We start from the raw sequence: 26,154 nt of genomic DNA, 5'->3' as shown, positions 1-26,154 counted from the left end.
TCTCCGTGTCTGCATGGGTTTCCTCCGGGTGCTCTGGTTTCCTCCCACAAGATCCGAAAGACATGCTTGTTACGTGAATCGGACATTCTGAATTCTCCCTCTGTGTACCCAAACAGGCGCTGGAATGTGGCGAGTAGGGGCTTTTCACAGTAACTTCATTGCAGTGTTAATGCAAGGTTACGTGTGACAATAATAAAGATTATTATTATACTAAACAGTAGATATAAATAGCTGAAGGAATGTTGCCTATTGTGATGATCAGCGCCGGCTCTAGGGTTGCTGGCGCCCCGGGCAAGCTGAACTTCGGCGCCCTTGGGGGGGGGGCGGGGCCGAGGGGGGGCGGGGCCGAGGGGGCGGCGGGGCCGAGGGGGGGGGGGGGGGGGGGGGGGGGGGCGCGGACCCGAAGGGGGGGCGGACCCGAGGGCGCGGGGGGGGGGGCGGACCCGAAGGGGGGGCGGACCCGAAGGGGGGGCGGACCCGAGGGCGCGGACCCGAGGGGGGGCGGACGCGGGGGGCGGACCCGAGGGCGGGGCGCGGACCCGAGGGCGGGGGGCGGACCCGAGGGCGGGGCGGGGGGTGCGGACCCGAGAGGGGGGCGGACACGGGGGGGCGGACCCGAGGGCGGGGCGCGGGGGCGGACCCGAGGGCGGGGGGCGGACCCGAGGGCGGGGGGGCGGACCCGAGGGCGGGGCGGGGGGGCGGACCCGAGGGCGGGGCGGCGGACCCGAGGGCGGGGCGGGGGGGGACTGAGCGGGGGGGCGGACCGAGCCGGGGGGCCACCCTGGGGGCGGGCGGCCACCGCGCATGCGCTGGTTGGCACCGGCCCAACTGCGCATGCGCGGGACCAGAGTCTCTGGCGCCCCCGAGCACATGGCGCCCCGGGCAGTCGCCCGAGTTGCCGGTGCCTTGAGCCGGCCCTGGTGATGATCACTTCTTCAAAATGAAGTACATCCAACATCAAACCTGAACAGCTTCATCGCTTACTAACTGTTCACGTTATTGTTGTGGAGAGATTGGATTGGATTTGTTTCTTGTCACGTGTACCGAGGGACAGTGAAAAGTATTTTTCTTTGAGCAGCTCAAACAGATCATTTAGTACATGAAAAGAAAAGAAAATACACAATATGGCAACACAAGGTACACAATGTAAATATATAGACACCGGCATCGGGTGAAGCATACAGGAGTGTATTATTAATCAGCTCAGAGACAGCAAGATGCTATCAACTGTGTAAGTTTAACAGATAAAGTGCATTTAATTTTTCACAGGTGACTGCGTATAGAACTTAGCAAATCACTGCTTTTAGTTCGCGGAACTACACTTGCTGATTTTTTCATTTGACTGTTTATGAATTTACATTTCTGTTGCGCCTTACATATTCTCAGGTTGTTCCAAAGTGGAAAGCTATGCTCAGGTGCAAAAAAAAATTAACTCATGGAAGATTTACGTTGTAACTGCTTCAGAAAGTTTATTTAAGGTAATTTACAGTGCGAATTTACAAACAGAAGGATTTTAAAAGAAATTAGTACAAGATGCGGAGATAATTTAAATTTATATATCATTAAATAAAAACATTCCTTTCAGTTTGTATTTTGGGACACACACCTCTGTGCTGTATGGCAGATTATTCTTCCAACATATGCAGTCAATTATACAGACTCTTGCTCTGGACACAGACTTCATTCATAATATGCATTTCATATATCAGCCTACATGCAGGATTATTATACGGACACTAGAAATCACTGGTTTAAATGAAACATGGTAAGTTTTTTTTCTGGTTGAAAGTGAAGTGCTTACTGAAGTTTTGGCTGTTTGTTTTTGCTTCAACTTTCTGAGACTACCTTTTCTAGCAGCTGGCGTTACAGAAACTTTTGTTCTTATTCAAGATTCGCTGGATAAATCTGCAAGAAACTACAGCTTTTTGTTGTAAACAAATTTAAGAAAATGTTTATTGGGATTTACACCAATTTGATAACTTAAACGTCAACATACACAGGAGATTTTGAAACCGTTTGTCATCAGCATGTAAATGATCTCTCTCAAATCCTGGGAGTCAGAAGTTGACACAGGCTGCTGTAAGAAAATTAGCCTTAATGTAATACTTTACAATGTAATACAACATCAGTGGAATAGTAGCATTTCCACAATCTGGACTCCCAACAAAATGTATCCCTCCAAACAGTAGCTTGTGACTTATATTTGCAAGCAAACCCAAAATTGTATTAATTTTAGAACAAAATGTTATCAAACATACATTAGCAAAGTGTTTGCAGTTTAGGATTACATAAAATTAAATATTAGTGCATCAATAGTATAATTCAACACTAATGCCCTGTACATTTCTTTTGGCACTGTTCACCGAGAAAATGGTAAAATAAACAGGACAGGCACGTTAATCACCGTAGAATGTGATGCTAAGCAACCTCTTAATTGAACAAAAAAAACTAATAATTCAAATCAGAATTACTTCATGTTAAGAATCTGGTGACTTCAATCTGTTCTTTACCACATAGAAGCATAGAATCATAGAATTTACAGTGCAGAAGGAGGCCATTCGGCCCATCGAGTATGCACCGGCCCTGGGAAAGAGCACCCTACTTAAGTCCACACCTCCACCCTATCCCCATAACCCCACCTAACCTTTGTGGACAACTTAGGGCAATTTAGCATGGCCAATCCACCTAACCTGCACATCTTTGGACTGTGGGATGAAACCGGAGCACCCAGAGGAGAACGTACACACTCCGCACAGACAGTGACCCAAGCCGGGAATTGAACCTGGGACCCTGGAGCTGTGAAGCAACAATGCTAACCACTGTGCTACCGTGCTGCCAATGTACAGGAAAACTATTGCAACTTAAAAGCTTTTTCGCCTTCCCCCTGCCAAACACTTTTAAACAGAAGGGATTTCTCTGGAGAAATTAATCCAGTGGTAAAACATTCTTTTGTTTGCTTAAAGCTTCATTGGAAGCTGACTGCATAATAGTTTGACCAAATTCTAACTCCACATTTTAAGATATTTTGTTGCAAAACTGGAAACATGCACTTTAAACTCTCAAAAAACAGCATTTGAGAATCTCTTACACTAATTACCATTGATACTATTGCAAAATAACAATGAAACCGCTCAATAGTCCAACAAAAATACAGTCTGTGACCAGTGCCAAAAAATGTAAATTCAATACATCTGAGCATTTAATGGAAAATTATCACTCTACCTACACAGATTTCATGAAATTACCAACTGCAAGTATAAGATACCAATGCGCGTAAAGACCCCCCACATTCTCAAATTGAAATGATAAAACAAAATGCCTTAATTATGACAATACTGTTTAATGTAAAGTGGACTTCCAGTTAATACTAGAATGGGTGGCAAGATTTTCTGAGGAATGTGTGATGTCAAATTTAAGTAGCTCATAACATGAGGTTGGAACAGACCAATCTAAGATCATGTTGAGTTTTTAAAATATCTGAAATATTCTTTAATATTAACATCATTTTCCAGGGAGAAGTAACAGAATATTCTATCTACGAAACAATAAAAGTCCTGACTCATCCAAGAACATTAACAAACACTTCTTTCACTCTAGTTTTGTATTTAAAATCGGGGTATTTTACTCATCAATTTCAGTTAAACTTTAACTCATCCCCTTTAACATTCCAATTCCTTATTTGATGTTTAATGCTACAATGTAATTTGACCTGTGAAGATATATTAGACATTGTGCTTTTCAACAAACCAAATATTGCAATAAAAGCACCAACTTCAAAAACACAAAACATTTGAAGATGGATACCCAAAATCTTTTAGACATACACCCAAACTCAAACCGACTCCAAAAGTTGCGCATATTCGGGCAAAATTTTGCAAATCTCCATTTCTATTGGGAAGTGTCGTTTAATGAATAATAGGTTTGGCATGAAAATCAGTATGTTTGATTTTCCAATCAGTGATTCCATCAAACGAGACTCCATGAGCGATGTAATTTGCTGAACATCAGTAACTAAATGGACTTTGAGCCACATTTTTCTTGTAGAAATTATGTGACAGTGTAACATCTTATCAAGTCCAGATGTGATTAGAAGTACCAAAATATTTTGGCAATGTCAGGTTTTGAGTCAGGAGACTGACTTGGTAATCGAAAAATGAAACTTATATACAAAATTTCATGTTATAATATTTTTAAGTTGGTGTATAAGTGTTATCTAGAATCAAAATCAATGTAAAAATTATTTATGATTTTATACTGGTAGAATATTCCAGGAAGTTAAAATGTATTTACTCCTGAATCACATCCCTGCTGCTGAACTAAACTGCCACATTTACAGCCTGGTTAATAGGTTTCTGATTTGTAGTTTTAAAAAATATGCTTTAGAAAAGCAACATTGAGTCTTTTTGAGAGGTTAATGTATATTAATACAAATCAAGTTGATATTAGCTGACCCTTATCACCCAAGTAGGCCACAATTGCTAAATGTTCCTTATAATGTCAGACCACAGGCCAATTCCCCCCCACCACTGTTTCTTACTACATATTGTATGAGGTTCTGGAAAAAAAATCATACTATACATTTAACATTCAAATTAAGTAGTAATAAAAAATATGTATGAAAAATACCAACTATACATTAACAAAAGTTCAAATCCATTCTATCTACATTCAATTTTTTTTAAACACAAAAATCTAATAAATTAAAAACAGCAAAATTATGCAGCATTTTAAGAAATCTTTAAATACAATAAATTTCCTCTGAAAATGTGAGGTATTCTTTTGATATATATATATATATATATAGGATAACGTGTTTCCGTAGCAGCAAGCAGTGGCACTATCCACTTGGGTTATATTACGAAACATTTAATTTTGTCAGATTAAGAGTTGTGGATACCTAGGAGTGCAGTTTTTCTCTAGCAGTGGAATGGTTTAAGATTGTAAAAACAAAACACAAATGTAAATTAAATCTCAATCCCGAATTATATTTAGATCTGTGTAAAGTTAGACTAAAATTAGACCAGGATATAAAGTTTACTTGTCTCCATTTTTTCCTCCCTGCTGACATGTTATATATTCATGAGAATTGGTTTACTTGGGAACAAGGCCACGAGATTGGGGGTAGAGCTGGGTTCCAGACCCAGCTGAAGACGAAGGGCCAATTTTTCTCCCAGTTTTAGGCCTGCTGGAAATAACAGAAATATAATTGCAGTTAGTAAAATGCATTCTTCTTGAATAACATGCAGTGCCCTTGCTAATGCAAGAAATATGATACAGTAAACATGAATCTAAAATAAATAGAATCACGTGTCATTGAATCAAAGAGTCATCCAGACTCGAAACGTTAGCTTCCTTTTCTCTTCACAGGTGCCGTCAGGCATGCTGAAATTGTCCAGTATTTTCTGTTTTTGTACCAATAACAAACAATCTCTACAACTCTATGAATTCATACAGATTTAAAATGTAGTCATTTAACTTGCAAGTGATGGTGTTCCCACACATCTGCGCCTCTTGTTCATCCAGGTGGTAGAACTCATGGGTTTAGATGGTGCTGTCGAAGGAGGCATGGCGATTTGCTGCAGTGCATCCTGTACATAATACACTGCTGCGGCTTTGTGGCAATGGTGGAGGGAGTGAATGTTTAAAGTGGTAGCTGGGGTGCCAATCAAGCAGGTTGCCTCATCTTGGATGGTGTCAAGCTTCTTGAATGTTGTTGGAGATGCACGCATCCAGGCAAGTGGGGAGTATTTCATCACCAGCCTGACTTGTATCTTGTAGATAATAGACAGGATTGGGGAGTCAAGAAGCAAGTTATTCGATGCAGAACTCTGAATCTCTGACATGCTCTTGTATCCCAAGTATTTATTTGGCAGTTCCAATTTCATTTCCGGACAATGTTAACCCTCAGGATGTTGATAGGAGGGCTAGTTTAGCTCACTGGGCTAAATCGCTGGCTTTTAAAGCAGACCAAGCAGGCCAGCAGCACGGTTCGATTCCCGTACCAGCCTCCCCGGACAGGCGCCGGAATGTGGCGACTAGGGGCTTTTCACAGTAATTTCATTGAAGCCTACTCGTGACAATAAGCGATTTTCATTTCATTTCATTTCACTTTCAGCAATGGTAATATATAGAAACATACATAGAAAATAGAAGCTGGAAGAGGCCATTCGACCCTTCGGGCCTGCTCCGCCATTCATTCTGATCATTGTTGATTATCAAGTTCAATACCCTGAACCCGCCTTTCCACTGTGAAGACGGATGCAAAGTACTTATTTCAGTTCCCCTGCCATTTTTTTGTTCCTTATTACTACTTCTCCAGCCTCATTTTCCAGTGGTCCAATATCCATTCTTGCCTCTCTCTTACATTTTATATATTGAAAAATGAAAATGAAATGAAAATTGCTTATTGTCACGAGTAGGCTTCAATGGAGTTACTGTGAAAAGCCCCTAGTCGCCAGATTCCGGAGCCTGTCCGGGGAGGCTGGTACGGGAATCGAACCGTGCTGCTGGCCTGCTTAGTCTGCTTTAAAAGCCAGCGATTTAGCCTGGTGAGCTAAACCAGCCCCTTTATATATATATATATATATATATATTAAGATATATTGAAAAAACTCTCGCAATCTTCTTTTATATTACTACAGTAAGAAGTCTTACAACACCAGGTTAAAGTTCAACAGGTTTATTTGGAATCACTAGCTTTCGGAGAGTTGCTCCTTCATCAGGTGAGTGATGGAAGGATGAAGGAGCAACACTCCGAAAGCTAGTGATTCCAAATAAACCTGTTGGACTTCTAACCTGTTGTAAGACTTCTTACTGTGCCCACCCCAGTCCAACGCCGGAATCTCCACATCATGGCTATCATTTATCTTACTAGCTAGCTTATACTCATATTTCACCTTCACCCCCTTTATATATATTTTTTTAGTTGTCCTCTGCTTGCTTTGAAAGGCTTCCCAATCCTCTGGCTTCCCACTAATCCTCGCCACCTTGTATGCTTTCTCCTTTGTTTTGGATAAGAATTTTAAATTCATGGGGTTAGGGGGTCAGGCAATCTTTGGGCTATAGGCACAGGGTGATGCAGGATATGATGTGACTAAGACAGGGGTTGTCAAATGTGGATCAATGGTCTACAAGTAGGCTACAAGGGGTCTGCCAGAAATAAGCAGATGAGATGTAGAATGCATTCTGAATGCTGAAAAGTTAGTTTACACTTTTCTCTCTTTCAAACTCATATTTGAACACCATGACCATTCAATTCAGTCAATGGCCAGTAATTTCATTTCACCACTGATACGAGCGCGAGGGGTTCATTGATACGACACGTACCTGCACCCCTCAAATGAACCTTGACCTGGGGTCAACATGAGCAACAAGTTTCACATTAAGTAAAACAAAATAATAAATCTATGTTTTTAAAAAAATTTTTTAAATATAAATTTAGATTACCCAATTATTTTTTCCAATTAAGGGGCAATTTAGCGTGGCCAATCCACCTACTCTGCACATTTTTGGGTTGTCGGGGTGAAACCCACGCAGACACGGGGAGAATGTGCAAACTCCACATGGATAGTGACCCAGAGCCGGGATCGAACCTGGGACCTCAGCGCCGTGAGGCGGTTGTGCTAACCACTAGGCCACCGTGCTGCCCTATAATAAATCTATGTTCAATTTCATAATTGAAGAGAACACTTCAGTTGCGATATAAGAAATCAGTGAAAATTTTCCAACAAGAAAGTGTGGTCTCAGAAACAAAAAGGTTGCAAATCATTGTAGTAGTACTTGGAATGAGTTTACTCATGTTCAATATTCCTTCAAAAGATCTTCGGCATTGATACTTGGTTTGTGACCGTTGTGACCCTAATAAATAAAATTAGTCAGAAATTGACCTGGTTGCAGATATTGTACAACTAAGTTAATCAATCTCTGTTTTTAGATGGCCGTTGATATTGTTTTTCACTGCGTCTCCTGTTAATGCAATATGGAAGTACAGGATAGCCACCTATACTAGGCTGTGCATGCACACTGCTCCACGCATGTATAGAAATCCAATGGTGTAATTGCTGGAGCCTGCAGCAGAGTACTAGAAGAAAATGAGACGACACAATATAGTCTCGCACTCAACAGGACAATCCACTTCCATTACAGTTTGCGTGGAGTATGCGCTGTGCCGCTCCAAGAAGCTGAGCAGTGGTGGGCGCAGCCTCAGTAACAGAAGAGTCTTGCATTGCTGAATACTGTTTCCTATAAAATAGTGGCTGCACATTGCCTCCTATAAAGATGGTGGCACAGTCCATCATTTTTAAACTAGTAGAGATCACTTTTTAAAAACTACCCCCCACTTCCAAAATGAACAATGTGATCCAGATCAAGAAGGTAAATAAAGTATTTAGAAGTTTTAATCATGATATGTAGAAGGAAGAAAAGTAGAGTAAAAAAAAAACAGAATGAGGACCAGAAAGACAGAGCAGAAATAGTGTTTATTAAGTTTTTTGTTAGTAATTAAAACTAACCAATCGCCTGTCAAGTTGCATATGGTGACTCATAACAAAGTATAGTTGTCAAATGAAACCGTTAATGGATCTTTGGACCCCACATAATTTTAAAGGCATGAAATATATTCTTAGATTTATATTTCTCCTATAACTTCCATTATAAATGTGGACATAGAAATGTGTGTGGGAACTGTAGCACAGTGATTATATTACTGGCCAGTCATCCAGATGCCTGGAATCATGATCTGGAGACATTAATTCAAATCCCACCACGGCAGCTGGGGAATTAAATAGTCAAATTTAGGCCCAGGGGAACTGCAGCATGGTGGTAATGTTACTGGATGAGTAATCCAGAGGCCAAAACTAATGCAGCAGAGAGGCAAGTTCAAATCCCACCACAACAGCTGGAGGAATTTAAACTGAACTAATTAATAAATCTGGAACTGTTAAACTAGCCCATTATTGTAAAGACCCATCTGATTAACCAATGTCCTTCAGGGAAGAAATCTACTGCCTTTCCTGGTCTGGCCTACTGTGACTTCAGATCCACAAAAACGTGGTGCATTTTAGCTGCCCTCTGAAACGGCCGAGCAAACCATTAAGGTGTATCAAACTGCTGCAGCAAAGTTAGAGGAGAAAGCTGGACCAACTACCCGGTGTTGACACAGAAATGACAAAGGCACGCTCTGTCCACACGATGCTATAAAGTCTCTGACGTACAACCATTACAGTGCAGGAGGTAATTTGGCCCATCGTGTCTGGACCAACCCTCTGAAACAGCACCCTAACCAAGGCCCACTCCTCGCCCTATCCCTGTAACTCCTAACATGCACATATTTGGATATGAAGGGACAATTTAGCATGGCCAATCCACCTAAACTGCACATATTTGGACTGTGCAAGGAAACCCACACAGACACAGGGAGAAAGTGCAAACTCCACACAGTCACAATCACCCAAGCCCGGAATATGAACCTGGGTCCCTGGCACGCTGTGAGGCAGCAGTGCTAACCACTGTGCCACCATGCCACCCACCATCTGGGGACTTGTAACACAATTGAGTGACCTCCCTCACAAACCAGTCAAGCAACAACTGACTCATCAAATAATTGGAGTCAATGGACCAGAATCCTCCATCACCATCCTGGGCTTGTCCAAATGTGGCGGTGCAGTCATGCACAGTTGGGAAGGAGTGACCATAGGAATCCTCAACATCAACTCCGGATGCCATGAAATTTGATAGCATTAGCTCAAAAATAGGCAAGGAAACCTCCAGCTGATTGCGACCAACTGCCATTCCCAGATGCTGAACAGAAGTCTATGTTGAACACCACTTGGAAAAAGCACTGACGGTAGCCAAGGCACAGAATGTACTTTGGGTGGGGAACTTCATCGTCCATCACCAAGAGTGGTTTGGTAACGCCACTACTAGCTGAGTTGACTTGATTTCTGAAGTATAAATCTGTCGAACTGGACCTGTGGCAGGTGTTGACGGAACAAATAAAAAGGGAACCTTCCTGACGTCATCCTCACCTAGCAACCTCTTGTAGAAACCTCTGCCTATGGTTGTACTGGTAGGAGTGACAACTCCACAGATTTTCTGAAGACAAAGTCCTATCTTCACACTGAGGATATTTTATATCATGTTGTGCGGTACTATCACTGTGCTAAATGAGATAGATTAAGAGCAGATATAAGAGCTGAAAACTTGGCATCAATAAGGTACTGGGGGATCATCAGCAGTAGCAGAATTACATTCAATTAAAAGCTGCAACCTCAGTGTGGCATATTCCTCACTCTACTATTTGTACCAAGCCAGGGGATCAAACCTGGTTCAACGAAGAGTGCAAGAGAAAATGCAGAAGCAGCACAGGCATACCTAAAAATGAGGTGTCAACGTCGTGAAGCTACAACACAGGACTACATGCATGATAAATGGCAGAATCACGTGTGTGATAACCAAGAGCTAAGCAATTATACAAACAAGAGATCAGATCAAAGATCTGCAGTCCTGCCACACCCAGTCCTTAAAGGTGGTAGACAATTAAACAACTAACCAGAGAATTAGGCCCTGTTCCCACAATGGGGTAGTCCAGTACACTAGTGTAAATTTCTAATAATCTTCAGCCAGAAGTGCAGAATGGATGATCTATCTCGGTCTCTTCTTCAGGACCTGGAAAATTGCCGAGGTATGTCTTGTCTATAAAAGGCGGAACAATTCTAATTCAGCCAATTACTGCTGGATCAGTCTATTCTCAGTCATGAACAAAGTGATGGAAGATGTTGTTGACAGTGCTGTCAAGAGGCATTTACTCACCAGTATAATCTGCTCACCAATGCTCAATTTATGTCTGCCACGGCACTGGGCTCCAGACTCATTAAGCTTGATCCAAATATGGCGGCGAAGTGAGAGTGAGTACCCTGGACATCAAGGCAGCCTTTTATTGAGTATCAAGGAGTCCTAGTTGAACCAAAATCAATGGGAATCGCGGGGGGGTTATTGGATGTTACTCATTTCAGCCCCAAGTCATCTCTGCAGAGTTCCTCAGGGCAGTGGTCTTAGGCTCAAACATGGTTAGCTGTTTCATCAATGATCATCCAATGCTAAGGTAAGAAGTGGGGATGATTGATGTTTGCAAAATGTTCAGCATAATTTGTGACTCTCGAGATACTGAAGCAGTCCATGCCCATATGCCACAAGACCTGAACAAAATGCAGGCTGGCAGGTGGCATTCTTGGCTCACAAATATCAGACAATGATCATCTCCAACAAAAATATGACCATCTACACCATTGTCATCGCTGAATCCCACACCATCAACACCTTAACTGGATCAATCCCATAAAACTGCGGCTGCATAATGCTTTTAGAAGTCAGGTATTCTGTAGTGACTCACTTCTTGACTCCACAAAGCCAATCCATCATCTGCAAAACATGAGTCAGCAGTGTGATAGAATACTCTTCTCTTGCCTGAATGAATGCAGGTCCAACAACAATCAGAAAGCTCAACATCATCCAGAACAAAGCAACCCACTTGACTGGCACTCCATTCACCACTTTAAACATTCACTCCTGCTACCACCATCATGCAATGTGTACTATCTACAAGATGCACTTCAGAATCTCCCAAACTTGTATTCTCTCCCACTAGAAGGTCAAGGGCAGTAAGTGTGTATGAACACCATTACCTATAAGTTCCCTTTCAAGTCACACCATCCTGAATGGAAATCTATTGTCACTGTCGCTGGGTCAAAACTCTAATAAATCTATGGAAGTATCTTCACTGTATTAACAGGAGTGGTTTAAGGTGGATGCTCACCACCGCTGTTTCAATGGCAATTAAGAATAGGTGATACGGCAGCACAGTGGTGCAGTCGTTAGCACTGCTGCCTCACGGCGCCGAGGTCCCACTTTTGATCCCACTGGCCCAGAGTTCCTGTCCGTGTGGAGTTAGAATCATAGAATAGAATCATAGAATTTACAGTGCAGAAGGAGGCCATTCAGCCAATGGAGGCTGCATCGGCCCTTGGAAAGAGCACCCCACTTAAGCCCACACCTCCACCCTCTCCCCATAACCGAGTTAACCCATCTAATCTTTTTGGACATTAAGGGCAATTTTAGCATGGCAAATCCACCACCTAACCTGCACATCTTTGGACTGTGGAAGGAATCCGGAGCACCCGGAGGAAACCCACGCAGACACGGGGCGAACGTGCAGACTCTACGCAGTGACCCAAGCCGGAATGGAACCTGGGATCCTGGAGCTGTGAAGTCAGTGATAGCCACTGTGTTTCCATGCCGCTGCTGCCCCCCCCCCCCCCCCCCCAGTTTGCACATTCTCTCCCCGTTTGCCTGGGTTTCGCCCCCACAACCCAAAGATTTAGCGTTGGCCATGCTAAATTGCCCCTTAATTGGAAAAAATGAATTGGGCACTCTAAATGAAAAAAAAGGTCATTAATGCAGGCCTGGCTGTGAATGAATAGCGATAGAAACATTTCATACAATAATGCCACTGCATCAATAATGTAGGGGGGGGGGGGGGGGGTTGTTGTATTGATTGTAAGCTTTTTGAAGCTGTTGTGTTGTAAATGTGAATAGAAGAATTTACAGTGGAAATGGTTGACAGGGTGCATATGAGATGCAAGGTTTTGTAATACATATTACTTATGCATAATTAGAGTTTATGAAAGGAACACAGCGACTGAGTAAACAGCTTTGTCACTCAAATTGTCTGCAAATTGAAAATGGAACTTTTCAAAAGAACAGCAAAAAATGAAGCCTGCCAAATGATCTGCAATAATATGCTTGCTTGCTTAACATGTTGTGGCAAATGGCCTTCTTTTGCACTGTAGGGATTCTATGTTGAAATCACTTCCTTGTTAAAATTTGAATCCATATGAACTAATCCAGCTAAAAGACATTTTATAATGATGAGAAAAATAAGCAATTATCTGTTTTAAAAAAGAAAGTGCACCATGACTGAGGGTCATTATGCAGTCACCTGGATTTCAATTTTCTAGCACTGCCACTTCTTAGAGGATCAAATGTAGAGGCATCTACTTGGAGCTCATCTTCATCTTGCAGAGCAGCTTCCAGTGCTGCCTGTACCTTTGGAGCAATGGCTGGTCCCTCATAATCTCGAGTAGTTCGGCTGGGCATGTCCAGTTCCAAGAGTAAGATGTTTTCAGCCTGTAAACGAATAAGAATAATAAAGTGAAATGAATAAGCCAACCATACACCCCAAGATTACAGCATTAGGTACGACGATTGGAGGATGTGAGGAAAATTGGATTATGAATGTAATGGACAATCTAAGGGTTAAAAGCCTGGGGTTAGAACGTGTTTGTTTAAAAGGAATCCTGTTTGCAGAGCCTGGGTGGTTTTAGCAGCCAGCAAATGAAATTGACACAAGAATTAATTTATTAGTCTAGGTTAATGGACCGTAGTTTGACTGGGGAGGCCCCTGGAGAGTTGATATGCTTTTGCAGCCTGCAGAGAACTTGCTTTTTTTAGCTGGGGGAGATGAGGTAATTACTGGGTGGAGCCAAGGAATGCAGAGAGACATTTTGAGAAGCTGTGGAGAGAGACACGAGTATGAGAGACAGGCTATTGGAAGTGTAGTGTTATCTGGCAACCTGTTTTTTAGACCACAATTAAAGGCAGTTTTCTTTCCCAGTAGGATAGGGGAAAAAGAGTAACAAAAGCAGAGCAGTCTCGTCTGAAGCCAAGAGGCTGAAACCACCCAGTGGAAGCAGCTATTTGAAGACATTCAGCCAGAATCAGAAGAACCAGAATCTGTTCTGCATCACAAGTATTACTCCATCCCTACAAATGTTTAGCTGGATTAAGAGCTGCATGTTTTTTTTCTTGTTTAATGGGAAATTGCATAGTTGTGTTAAGGGGTAATTAATTGTAAGCTGTCCTTTTTCGGATGTGAAGTTAAAAGTTTAATATTGTATTTATAACAAAGGTTTTGTTTTAGAAATACCAAAGCCCTATTATTTCCATGCCATCACTCTTGGAGCGAACCATTCTTTCCGCAGTCTTAAAATAAACTAAAATATTGGGGTTTCGGTCCAGTGTCCTAGCCACTATTGGGGTTTGGTCTGGGATTGTAGTAAAATATAAACAATGAAGCATTAGTATTGGATAAGTATCATTTCTGTACGTCAGCAATGGATGCAATTTAGCTTTGCACTTTTTAAATATACTCATTAGTTGTGAATGAGCAATATTTTAGCAACACAGACCATAAACGGGACAGCTACAATTTATACAGTCTCATTTACTCACCCTGTATCTGGGGTCTGATCTTGATATCAATGCCATTTTTGCATAACTACTAAGTGGTCTCTTGTATCCGATTGCTGATACAGGTCGCTTCATCATCTGCTGATTGCTAGGAGTTATAAAGATGAAAAATATTCCAATACTGAAAAGACAGACTTTACTATTTTTGATTAATCTTTATTTATTATAACTGGCGGATTTCCTGGAGCGGTTTTCAGTTAACACAAATTCATCATTTAATAACACTGGGAGTGTTCACACCTTGTAGCGCATAACATCAAGGTCACCAATTTACAGTGACTCAAATCAATTCTCATCTTTATTAAATGACACTCAGGCTTTTAAAGGTGGTCTCTTAAACAAACGTGGGCATATGTAAATATATATAGTCCATACCATTTTGAAAGTTGAAAATCTATAGCAAGGTAGTGGGTGAGATTCTCTGGCCTACTACGCAGTGTGCTTCTTGGTGGCAGGAGGTGGCCTGCTGTTGGCTAGACCATCTGGTCCTGCCACTGTCAATGGGACTTCCCATTGAATCCACCCCACCTGCTGGAAAACCTGCGGTTGGGCACGCCGATGGCAGGATCAGAAGATCTTTCCCAATATATAAAATACACCAGTTGTCGTTTAGAATACAACATTAACAGCGATTGAAGCTACAACAGGGACATAAATCATCACGTTAGTTTCTTTTTTTCAAGCAATTCAACAGAAATTTAATCATCTGCTACAGTGAAAAGTGCACTCTGTTTTGTTTAAAATGTGGTGGACCTCATATTTCAGATACTGAGATGAAAATGGCAGATATTCCCGGGGAACACCTTTAGGTACATGCAAGTAAGGGCGTTTGTCAGGCGGCAGGTGGCGGGGTTCCCCCTGCTGCCGCCGCGTGGGGTCCAGGACAGGGTGCTCTCGGGGGTATGGGTTGGAGAGGGGAGGATCTCGGAAGTGTACCAAGTGATGCAGGAGGTAGACGAGGCCTCGGTGGAGGAGCTGAAAGGTAAATGGGAGGAGGAGCTGGTGAGGAGATTGAGGAGGGGACGTGGGCAGATGCCCTAGAAAGGATGAACTCCTCCTCTTCGTGTGCGAGGCTTAGCCTCATACAGTTTAAGATACTGCACAGGGCTCATATGACCAGGACAAGGATGAGCCGGTTTTTTGGGACCGAGGACAGGTGTATTAGGTGCTCAGGGAGCCCAGCAAACCATGTCCACATGTTCTGGGCATGCCCAGCGCTGGGGGAATTTTGGAAGGGGGTAGCAAGGACGGTATCAAGGGTGGTAGGATCCAGGGTCAATCCAGGCTGGGGACTCACAATATTTGGGGTTGCAGTGGAGCCGGGAGTGCAGGAGGCGAAAGAGGCCGGTGTTCAGGCCTTTGCGTCCCTAGTAGCCCGGCGGAGGATTCTTCTTCAGTGGAAGGATGCGAGGCCCCCAAGCGTGGAGGACTGGGTCAACGATATGGCGGGGTTTATTAAATTGGAGAGGGTGAAATTTGCCCTAAGGGAGTCAGTGCAGGGGTTTTTCAGGAGATGGCAACCATTCCTAGATCTCCTGGCAGAACGGTAAAAACAAAAGGTCAGCAGCAGCAGCAACCCGGGGGGGGGAGGGGGGTTGTCTCTTTGTTTTTGTTTTGGGTTGAATATCTGTTTTTTGCCAACGACGGGCATTAATTTATTGTTTCTCTTTTGTATTTACGGCGGGGGGCGTTCTGATCTTTTTTGTGAAAATGTGAAAATTTGAATAAAAATTATTTAAAAAAAAAGAAAATGGCAGATATAAATAGTTTGGATAATGAATTTATTCATCAACAAACTCTTCCTCTTCAGATCTCTGCCAGAGGGCATGTCTGACCCACAGTGCTGTGAACTCCACCACGGGTAAGGAAAGAGGACAGGTTCCAAATCCACCTCAGCCACAAAGGGGATTGAACTGCTTGCTGCTGGCAACTCTTATGATTCGCACTGGCCAACTAGTCAACCTCAAAATGTACTTTTTCACTGAAATTCATATATCACTTGTCAGTGCCAGTGAAATGCTAGGTATCGTAGGCAATATATCCCAGAAACCGACAAATCGTATCAAACACATTGCCCGTTCTGCTGTTTGCAATGGGCAAAGTATATACTGCATACATCCAATCCATGCTTGCAAAACGCAAAACAGTGCCCAAGATTAGATGTGATTCCACAATTTGGACAACATTTGCCAAGTAGTTCTTTGTGTGCTAAACAATAGCAACCAATTGACAATCAATTTAAGATTACAGTCCGGCTTGCAGTGTAGCATATTTGCATGTACTGGAAGCTACATATATTAGTGCACAGGGCCCTGTTCTTTGCAGACAGAAAGAACATGTACATACAGTGCACCTATTTCAGCAAAGCAAAATCAATCGCTGGTTCATTCCTCAGGGTATTGACCTGACCAATCAGAATCAAATTGCCTGGTTTAAATTTCAAACAACGCTTGGCAGTTAACTATCAGTCACTATCAACTGGTGCATTCTCCATGACAACACCTCCACCAGAGCTCACTTGCCAACCAATCAACAACCTCTTCTCATACAGTTTAAAGTTGTTGCTTCCCAACATTGGTATTCTTGCGTTTGTCCTGATGAGTGCAAGGCGAAAAGCTTCAACAAAATGTATTTTTTCAGCAACACTCAAGTTCTATACTACCAAACTACAACTGGTACATTTTACATCTTACCTTGCTATGGACTTCCAACTTTAATACATAAAATATATAATATAGCCCATTTCCTTAAAGACGACCGTTGCTCGATGTTAGGTACCTTGCGTATGAGTCCGAATGCCCATTGATAAAAGTGTATTCTCCAAGCAGTGATTCAGGAAAATTAGATGAGAACTGATGCCTCTCAAATGTTAAACGTATTTAATTGTATGCAGGTGGTGGGTATTTTAAAAATAAATTTAGAGTATCCAATTCTTTTTGTTCCAATTCAGGGGTAATGTGGCGTGTCCAATTCACCTACCCTGCACATCTTTTTGGGTTGTGGGGGTGAGACCCACACAGACACGGGAAGAATGTGCAAACACCACACAGACAGTGACCTAGGTCCAGGATCGAATCCGGATCCCCAGCGCCACGAGGCACCAGTGCTAACCATTGCGCCAACATGCTGCCCTAGGTGGTGGGTATTAACTGAGGTTTCACTTGAGCACATAAAAGGAAAAACTTATTGAAACAATGGTGTGTTAAGACATGTAGATTTGTCATGTTGAACACTGTAAACAAATGCTAAGGCTGAGTAAGATTGTCTCCAGTCTCATCACCAACTGGATGCCTGGAAGGTAACACCCACACTTATTATCCATACCATTTGCATGTTTTAACCATTCCTCTTGTGAGAAACCTAAAAAACCTAATATACCTACATGGAACCAGAAACCCCAGCATCAAAAGACCCTGCACCTCTTCTCTGAGTTTTATGCCTGGGAAATAAACAAATGCATCCCAGGCACAAAGCAGATTAAAATCAGCCTAAGAAGGGTCCAAGGATCATGGGTGGGATTCTCCGACATCCCGCCGGGTGGGAGAATCGCTGGGGGTCGGCGTGAACCCCGCCCCTGCCGTCCTCCCAATTCTTTTTTTTTATAAATGTTTTTTTATTGAGTTTTCATATTTTATATATGACAAATTACAAGTTATTAGAGAGAGAGAAAAAAAAAGGAAAACACAAAAATTTAACATGAATATTTACAGGTAAGCATCTTCATAACAATAATTGTGGCCGCCCCCTTTAGCCAGCATACATATTTTACATTCCCCAATATGGCCAAGGCACATGTTTATAGGCATTTATTTATAGTTTGGTTTTGGGCCTTGGCTTGCCATCAAACCCCCATACCGAGCCCGTAGCCCCCCCCCCCCCCCCCCTCCCCCCGGCTACCTTCCCCCGATTCCCGTCCATTTTCCCCTGGTTCTTGGCCACCCGACTATTCTTCCTCATGTACGTTGGCCACAAACAGGTCCCGGAACAGTTGCATGAATGGCTCCCACGTTCTGTGGAAGCCGTCGTCCGACCCTCGGATGGCGAATTTGATTTTCTCCATTTGGAGAGATTCCGAGAGGTCGGACAACCAGTCTGCAGCTCTGGGTGGTGCTGCTGACCGCCAGCCAAACAGGATTCTACGGCGGGCAATCAGGGAGGCAAAGGCAAGGGCGTCCGCCCTCCTCCCCAGGAATAGATCTGGCTGGTCTGAAACCCCGAAGACCGCCACTATCGGGCATGGCTCCACCCTCACCCCCACCACTTTGGACATAGCCTCGAAGAAGGCTGTCCAGTACTCCACAAGTCTGGGGCAAGACCAGAACATGTGGGCGTGGTTGGCCGGGCCTCTCTGGCACCGCTCACATTTGTCCTCCACCTCCGGGAAGAACCTACTCATACGGTTTCTCGTTAAGTGGGCTCTATGTACCACTTTTAGTTGCGTCAGGCTGAGCCTTGCGCACGTGGAGGTGGAGTTGACCCTATGCAGTGCTTCGCTCCAGAGTCCCCACCCTATCTCCATCCCCAGGTCGTCCTCCCATTTCCTTCTTGTTGCGTCCAGTACGGTGTCGTCCCTATCTACCAGTCGGTCATACATGTCACTACAGTTCCCTTTCTCTAGGATACTTGCGTCCAGTAGGTCTTCCAGTAGTGTCTGTCGTGGCGGTTGTGGGTACGTCCTTGTCTCCTTTCGTAGGAAGTTTTTGAGCTGCAGGTACCGTAGCTCGTTCCCCCCAGCTAGCTGAAATTTCTCTGTCAGTTCGTCCAGTGTTGCGATCCTGTCGTCCGTGTATAGGTCCCTGACTGTCAGTGTCCCCCCGTCCTGCCTCCACCTTTTGAAGGTGGCGTCGGTCAATGCTGGTTTGAACCTATGGTTGTTGCAGATGGGAGCCTTGTCCGACATTTTGGTCAGGCCAAATTGCTGCCGCAGTTGGTTCCAGGATTGGAGGGTGGCTGTCACCACTGGGCTGGTGGAGTGTTTTTTGGGTGGGGATGGGAGTGCTGCCGTGGCGAGGGCCCAGAGGGAGGTTCCCATGCAGGAGGCCTCCTCCGCACGCACCCACTCGGCTTCTGGCTCCTGGATCCATCCCCTTACTCGCTCGGCTGTTGCCGCCCAGTGGTAGAATTGTAGATTCGGGAGGGCTAGCCCCCCCCTGGATTTTGTTTTTTGTATGACCTTCTTTGGGATCCTAGCATTTTTACCCCCCCATACGAACGCCATGATATGTTTGTCCAGCGCTTTGAAAAAGGCCTTGGGGATGTAGATCGGAATGGATCTAAACAGGAAAAGGAACCTGGGCAGTATGTTCATTTTGATCGTCTGGACTCTCCCCGCGAGGGAGAGCGGGAGTGTGTTCCATCTTTGCAGGTCCTTTTTAACTTCCTCCGTCAGGCTGGTGAGGTTCCATTTGTGGATCCCTTTCCAGTCATGGGCTATTTGGATCCCCAGGTAGCGGAATTTATTTCGGGCTTGTTTGAACGGCAGCCCCTTTAGTGCTGCCCTCCCCCCCCCCCCTTGCGGGTGTACTGGGAAGATCTCACTTTTGCTCATGTTGAGTTTGTAGCCCGAGAAGGCTCCAAACTCTTTCAGGAGCGCTACGCTTCCGTCCATGCTGCTTTATGGGTCCGAGATATAGAGGAGCAGATCATCCGCATAGAGTGAGACTCTGTGCTCTCTACCTCCCCTTCGGATCCCCCTCCAATTTTTTGCTGCCCTGAGCGCGATTGCTAGCGGTTCGATTGCTAGTGCGAACAGCAGCGGGGACAGTGGGCATCCTTGTCTGGTGCCCCTGTGCAGCTGGAAGTATTGGGAGTTGGTATTGTTGGTCCGTACACTCGCCATGGGAGCGTTGTATAGGAGCTTTACCCAAGCGGTGAACCCTGTTCCAAGCCCGAACCGCTCCAGTACCTCTATGAGGTATTTCCATTCGACTCTGTCGAAGGCCTTTTCTGCGTCCAGGGAGACGATCACCTCTTGTGTTCTCTCCCCGGAGGGGGTCATTATCACGTTCAGCAGGCGCCTGATGTTCGCGGTAAGCTGTCTACCTTTGACGAAGCCCGCCTGGTCCTCTGTGACCACCTCAGGTACAGTCTCCTAGCCTTTTGGCTAGGATTTTGGCCAGTATTTTGGCGTCTGCGTTCAGCAGAAATATGGGTGTCCTCCCAATTCTAACGTCCCCCCAAAAACCGGCACGGCGTGAGTCGCACCGCCCACCTCGGAGAATGGCGGGGTCCGGCACAACTCAATGGGCCGCGGGGCTGTCCAGATTCTCCAGCCCGCGATGGGCCGAAGTTCCGCCCATTCTATGCCAGTCTCGCCGACGTCTCCACATCATGGAAACCTATAAAAGCAGAGGTCTCTAGTGCTGGCTTGTCTGCACTGAGTGCTGGTCGGCTGAGTGAGCGCGTATTTGGAGTTGGGTGGAAACAGGGAGTTAGGTGGAACTAGAATAGGCTACAAGAGAGAGAGCGGATTGTTAAGCAGTTGGTAAGGTTGGTAACTCTTTACAACGTCTATCACTTTTTTGGTTTGCAAATCCATTTTGTGGTTCAACTGCAAGGGCTACAATTGGCAGTTACGAGGACAAGGAAAGAAAGGCCCTCAAGAATTGGATATAATCTGATATTAAGCATCTTCTTTAATTTAAAGGGTTACGTCATGGCAGAAGATCTCCTTGTCTGCTCCTGTTCCTCCATGTGGGAGGCTGGGAACATTTCCAGTGACCGGGACCAGGAAGCGTCTCCAGCTGCAGCTTCTGGAAGCCCAGGTTTCGGAGCTGGAGGGCGGCTGGGGACATGTGGAGCTTCCGCGAAGCTGAGAGTGTCATAGATGGCAAATATAGTGAGGTGGTCAAACCACAGGCTCAGACTCCACAGGCAGGAAGGGAATGGGTGACCACCGGGCAGAACAAGAGAGCTAAGCCGCCAGCGCAGGAATCTCTTATCGCCATTTCCCTGCAGAACAGATATACCACTTTGGATACTGTTGAGGGAAATGATCCCTCAGGGGAAAGCAGCAGAAGCCAAATTTGTTGCAGTGGGGATGAATAAAAAGTGTGAGAATGCAATGGTTATAGGGGATTCAATTGTAAGGGAAATAGGTGGGCATTTCGGTGACTGCAAACAAGATTCTAGGATGGTATGTTGCCTCGCTGGTGCTAGGGTCAAAGATGTCTCGGAGCGGTTACAGGATATTCTGGAGGGGGAGAGTGAACAGACAGTTGTTGTGATACACATCGGTACCAAGGACATAGGTAACAAAAGGGATGAGGTCCTAAAAGCAGAATATAGGGAGTTAGGAAGAAAGTTGAGAAATGGGACGTCTGAGGTAGTGATCTCAGGGTGACCAGTGGCACGTGCTAGTCAGAGTAGAAATAGCAGGATATATCGGATAAATATGTGGCTGAAGAGATGGTGTGAGGGGGAGGGCTTCAGATTCCTGGGGCATTGGGACTGGTTCTGGGGGGAGGTGGGACCAATATAAACTGGATGGGTTACACCTGGGCAGGACCGGGACTGATATCTGAGGGAGAGTATTTGCAAAAGTGGTTGGGGAGGGTTTAAACTAATATGGCAGAGGGATGGCAACCTAGGCAAGGATTCAGTGGAGGAGGAAATAAGGACATAAACTAAAGACAGAAAGGGGAATAAGAAAAGTGATAGGCAGATAAACCAAGAGCCACTCGCTGGGTGAATAAATTTCTCATCTCTGTCCTAAATGGTCTACCTGTATCCTCGGACTGTGCCCCCTGGTTCTGGACAAACTAATTGGGAACATCCTTCCTGCATCTATCCTGTCTAGAACTATTAAATTTTGTAGGTTTCTATGAGATCTCCTCTCATTCTTTTGAATTCCAGCAAGTATAATCCTAGCTGATTCAATCTCACCTCCAAACATCAGTCCTGCCATCCCAGGAATCAGCCTGGTAAACCTTCGATGCACTCCCTCTATAGCTAGAGCATCCTTCCTCAGATAAGGAGACCAAAACTGCACACAATAATCCAGGTGTGACCTCCCCAAGGCCCTGTATAATTGCTCATGTATGCAAATCCTCTCGCAATGAAGGCCAGCATACCGCTTGCCACCTTTACCGCCTGCTGCACCTTCAGTGACTAGTGTACAAGGAGGGAGTGCAGCAAATGATTTACAAGACTGATTCCTGGGATGGCAGGACTGATGCAGGACAAGGATGCCCTGGTCTCGTTGCACGTTCCCCTCTCCTAATTTATGGCCATTCAGATAATAGTCTGCCGCTTTGTTTTCGCTACCAAAGTGGATAACCTTGCATTTATCCAAATTGCACTGCATCAGCCATTCATTTGCCCACTCACTCAACTTGTCCAAATCACACTGAATGATCTCTACATCCTCCTCACAGCTCACCCTCCCACCCAACTTGCTGTCACCTGCAGATTGGGAAATATTACATTTTGTTCATTCATCTAAATCATTAATACATATTGTGAATAACTGGGACCCTAGCACCGAACCATGCAGTACCCCACTGGTCACTGCCTGCTAATTTGAAAAATATCCATTAATTCCTACTCTTTGTTTTGTCTGCCAACCAGTTTTCTATCTCAACACACTACCCCAATTCCATGCAATTTAATTTTACACGCTAATCTTTTAAGTGGGCGACACGTCGGCACAATGGTTAGCACTGTTGCCTCACAGCACTAGGGACTAGAATTCCGACTTCAGGTGACTGTCTGTGTGGAGTTTGCGCATTCTCTCCGTATCGGTGTGGGTTTCCTCCGGTGCTCCGGTTTCCTCCCACGGTCTAAAGATGTGCAGGTTAGGTGGATTGGCCATGCTGAATTGCCCCCAAGTGTCCAAAGATTAGGTGATGTACAGGAATAGAGCAGGATTGGATCGGTGTAGGTTGGTCATTCAAATGGTCGGTGCAGACTCGATAGGCCGAATGGCCTCCTTCTGCATTGTAGGGATTCTATGATTCTATCAAGTGCGACTTTATCAAAAGCCTTCTGAAAGTCCAAATACACCACATCCACTGGCTCCCCTTCATCAATCCTACGAGGTATATCCTCTAAAAATTCCAGTAGACTTGTCAAGCATGATTTCCCTTTCATAAATCCATGCTGACTCTTTCCGATCCTGCCACTGTTTTCTAAGTGCTCTGCTATAAAATCTTTGATAATGGATTCTAGAATTTCCCCCACTACGACATGGCAGGCTGGTGTGCACTCTGCAGTGAAGCTATTCAGAGGAAGCTGCTTACTGTAGGTGATTTAACACTCAAAGCTGCTTTGGAAGTTGCTACATCTATGGAGCTAGCATCAAGAAAAGCTTCACAGATGGGGGCTGGAGTGAAGATCCACAAAATGGATACCACAAGGAACAAGGCTTCAGGGATCCAACCATGCCACCAATGTACAGAGGAACTGCAAGAATTGTGGCAAAAAGGGCCATATTGCCAAGGCATGTTGGGATCAGAAAATTTCACTGACATCAAGGATGTGCAAGAGAAAAAACACCTCTAAACAGACTACTTGTGACTATAAATTATTAGATGAAGTTCAAGACCACTCGCAAGACAACATACCCGAGCAACTGCAGGAGCTGAAATTAGACGTATTGTTGGTGAGGAGTGATCAACACTATTTCTGGGCATTTCCAGAACTTAATGGCCATCAAATTAAGATGGAAGAGGAGATGGGCACAGCTGTATTGTTGATACTGGGCAACAATTTATCATCAAAAGTTGAACTATCTGCCTTTAAAACTGTCAAATGTGATCCTGAGGATGTATACATACAAGGTTGTACCATTAAAAGGATGCATTATGGTGAAAGCAGATGTAAACAGACAGACAGAGGAATTGTCTTCACGTTTTCCGAGGAAATTTTCTGGCTTTATTTGGTGTGGCATGGCTGACAAAGCTTAAACTCAACTGCGGAGCAGTAAATCAACTAGTGGAGTAAAAGGACAACCACAATTCCTGGATAAATATGGGAAGGTGTTCAAAGATTCACTCGGCTCCATTACCAGAGTGGAAGTGCACTTAAGGATCAAGCCAAACAGTACACCAAAATATCTCAAAGTTAGAACCGTACCATATGCTATTAGGCCAAAAGGCGAAGAAAGGCTAGTCAAATTGGAGTCTTTGAACCAGTTGCTATAGGTGAATGGGCAACACCAATAGTTCCTTTATTGAAACACGATTGCTCAATGAGAATGTGGAGATTTTAAAATGACTATTGACCCGATATTGTGCACAGATCTCGGTCTACTGCCACAGATTGAAGACTTGTTTACTGGACTTTCTCGAGGACAGAAATTCAGTAAAATTGATTTATCATAGGCATATTTACAAATGAATGTGGCTGCAAAATCATAGCCGCTACTCATTGTTGTGATGCACAAAGGTTTGTTTCATTACAGAAGATCTCCTTTTGAATAACATCTGCTCCTGTTCTTTTTCAGAGATCCATGGATCAAATTCTAAGTGGGCGGGTGCAATGTTATTTAGATGACATTCTCATTACTAGTTTGAGTGAACAGGAACGGTTGAAGAACTTGGAAGCTACTCTAAAACGTTTGCAAAACCATAATCTCAGAGTTAAGAACAAATGTGACTTTTTCAAGACATCCATAAATTATCTGGGCCACATCATTGACATCGATGGCTTACACAAGGAGCCAAAGGAGATGACGGCAATCTTAGAAGCACTATGTCCTCAAAATGTGATACAACTACGGTCGTTTTTAGGACTGATCAATTATTATTGTAAGCCTTGCAACATTATTGAAGCCTTTATACACTTGTGTGTCAAACAGACATGGGACTGGTCAGAAGAATGGAAAAGTGCATATAATGAATAAAAGATGCCTTACAGAATCTGAGCTGGTGGTTCACTACAATCCCAAGCTGAAGTTAGAACTTGCTCGAGGTGCTTCACCCTATGGGTTTCGTGCAGTTGTCTCGTAAATAATATCTTCAGGAGAGGAAAGACTGATAGCATTTGTTTCACAAACTCTTACTAATGCGGTAACGAATTACGCACAGCTAGAAAAAGAGGCTTTGAGCATAATTTTTGGGGCCAGAAGGTTTCACAATTACCTTTATGGATGTTATTTTATTCTTACAATCTCTGGGCCATATAAACATATCCTTCTTTAGCAGCTCGTAGGTTACACAGATGGTTGGCACACAGGTACGATATTTAGCAAGTCAGAACAACATGCAAATGCTGATGCTTTGTCAAGATTGCAGCATGACCCTGAAGAATATTTTGTCTGAAGTCCTGCATTTCTCACTTGTGGATAATGTACCTGTGACTTCATCTCACGTACAAGAGCTAGAGAATAGCCGATGCAGTGATGGGGAAGGTGATGGTCATGGTCCAAAAAGTAACCCTGTCAAATGTTCACTGGAAAAATCCTGACCTCAAGCCCTACATCACACGAAGACTTGAGTTGACTGTCCAGAATGGAGTTTTATTATAGGGAATGTGTGTGATTAATCCTCCGTGCTTGCGTAGTAATGTGCTTGACCAACTACACGAGGGACATCCTGCTGTGGTCAGGATAAAGGAACTGGCATGTACTTATTTCAATCCTGTGCAAAAGTACACTCCACCATTATATCCATGGGCATGGCCGACACAGCCACGGCAGAGAATACACCTAAAAGGAACTGGTCTAGTGGAAGGCCACATGTTCCTCGCGATTGTGGATGCACATTCTAGGTGGCCATAAGACATTATCATGAAATCTACAACCATAACTGAGAAGCTAGTCGAAATATTCACAAAATTTGCAACCCCAGAGCAGGTCATGAGTGACAATGGTACTTGGCTCACTTTGTATACCTGAAGTGAAATGGTATA

At 44.1% G+C, this 26,154-nt stretch overlaps 1 protein-coding gene across 6 annotated transcripts in view; it reads right to left on the bottom strand.

Moving 5' to 3' along the window:
* Positions 1 to 3,460: 3,460 nt before the first annotated feature.
* kif3b (kinesin family member 3B) overlaps positions 3,461 to 26,154 on the bottom strand; it is a 60,988-nt gene continuing 38,294 nt past the window's right edge. For 3 of the 6 annotated variants that reach the window (XM_038803389.1, XM_038803391.1, XM_038803390.1), the window contains 3 exons: positions 14,287 to 14,392; positions 12,995 to 13,182; positions 3,461 to 5,185 (listed from right to left, as the gene is read on the bottom strand). In XM_038803389.1, coding sequence (XP_038659317.1) covers positions 5,092 to 5,185; positions 12,995 to 13,182; positions 14,287 to 14,392 — 388 coding nt within the window. In that variant the 3' untranslated portion in view covers positions 3,461 to 5,091. The remainder of the gene's footprint in view (positions 5,186 to 12,994; positions 13,183 to 14,286; positions 14,393 to 26,154) is intronic. The other 3 variants (XM_038803392.1, XR_005461423.1, XR_005461424.1) reach the window with 3 other exon arrangements.

The sequence above is a fragment of the Scyliorhinus canicula genome, chromosome 7 (genome assembly GCF_902713615.1).
Source record: "Scyliorhinus canicula chromosome 7, sScyCan1.1, whole genome shotgun sequence".
Lineage (NCBI taxonomy): Eukaryota > Metazoa > Chordata > Chondrichthyes > Carcharhiniformes > Scyliorhinidae > Scyliorhinus > Scyliorhinus canicula.
This window is presented reverse-complemented; position numbering and strand designations above follow the sequence as displayed.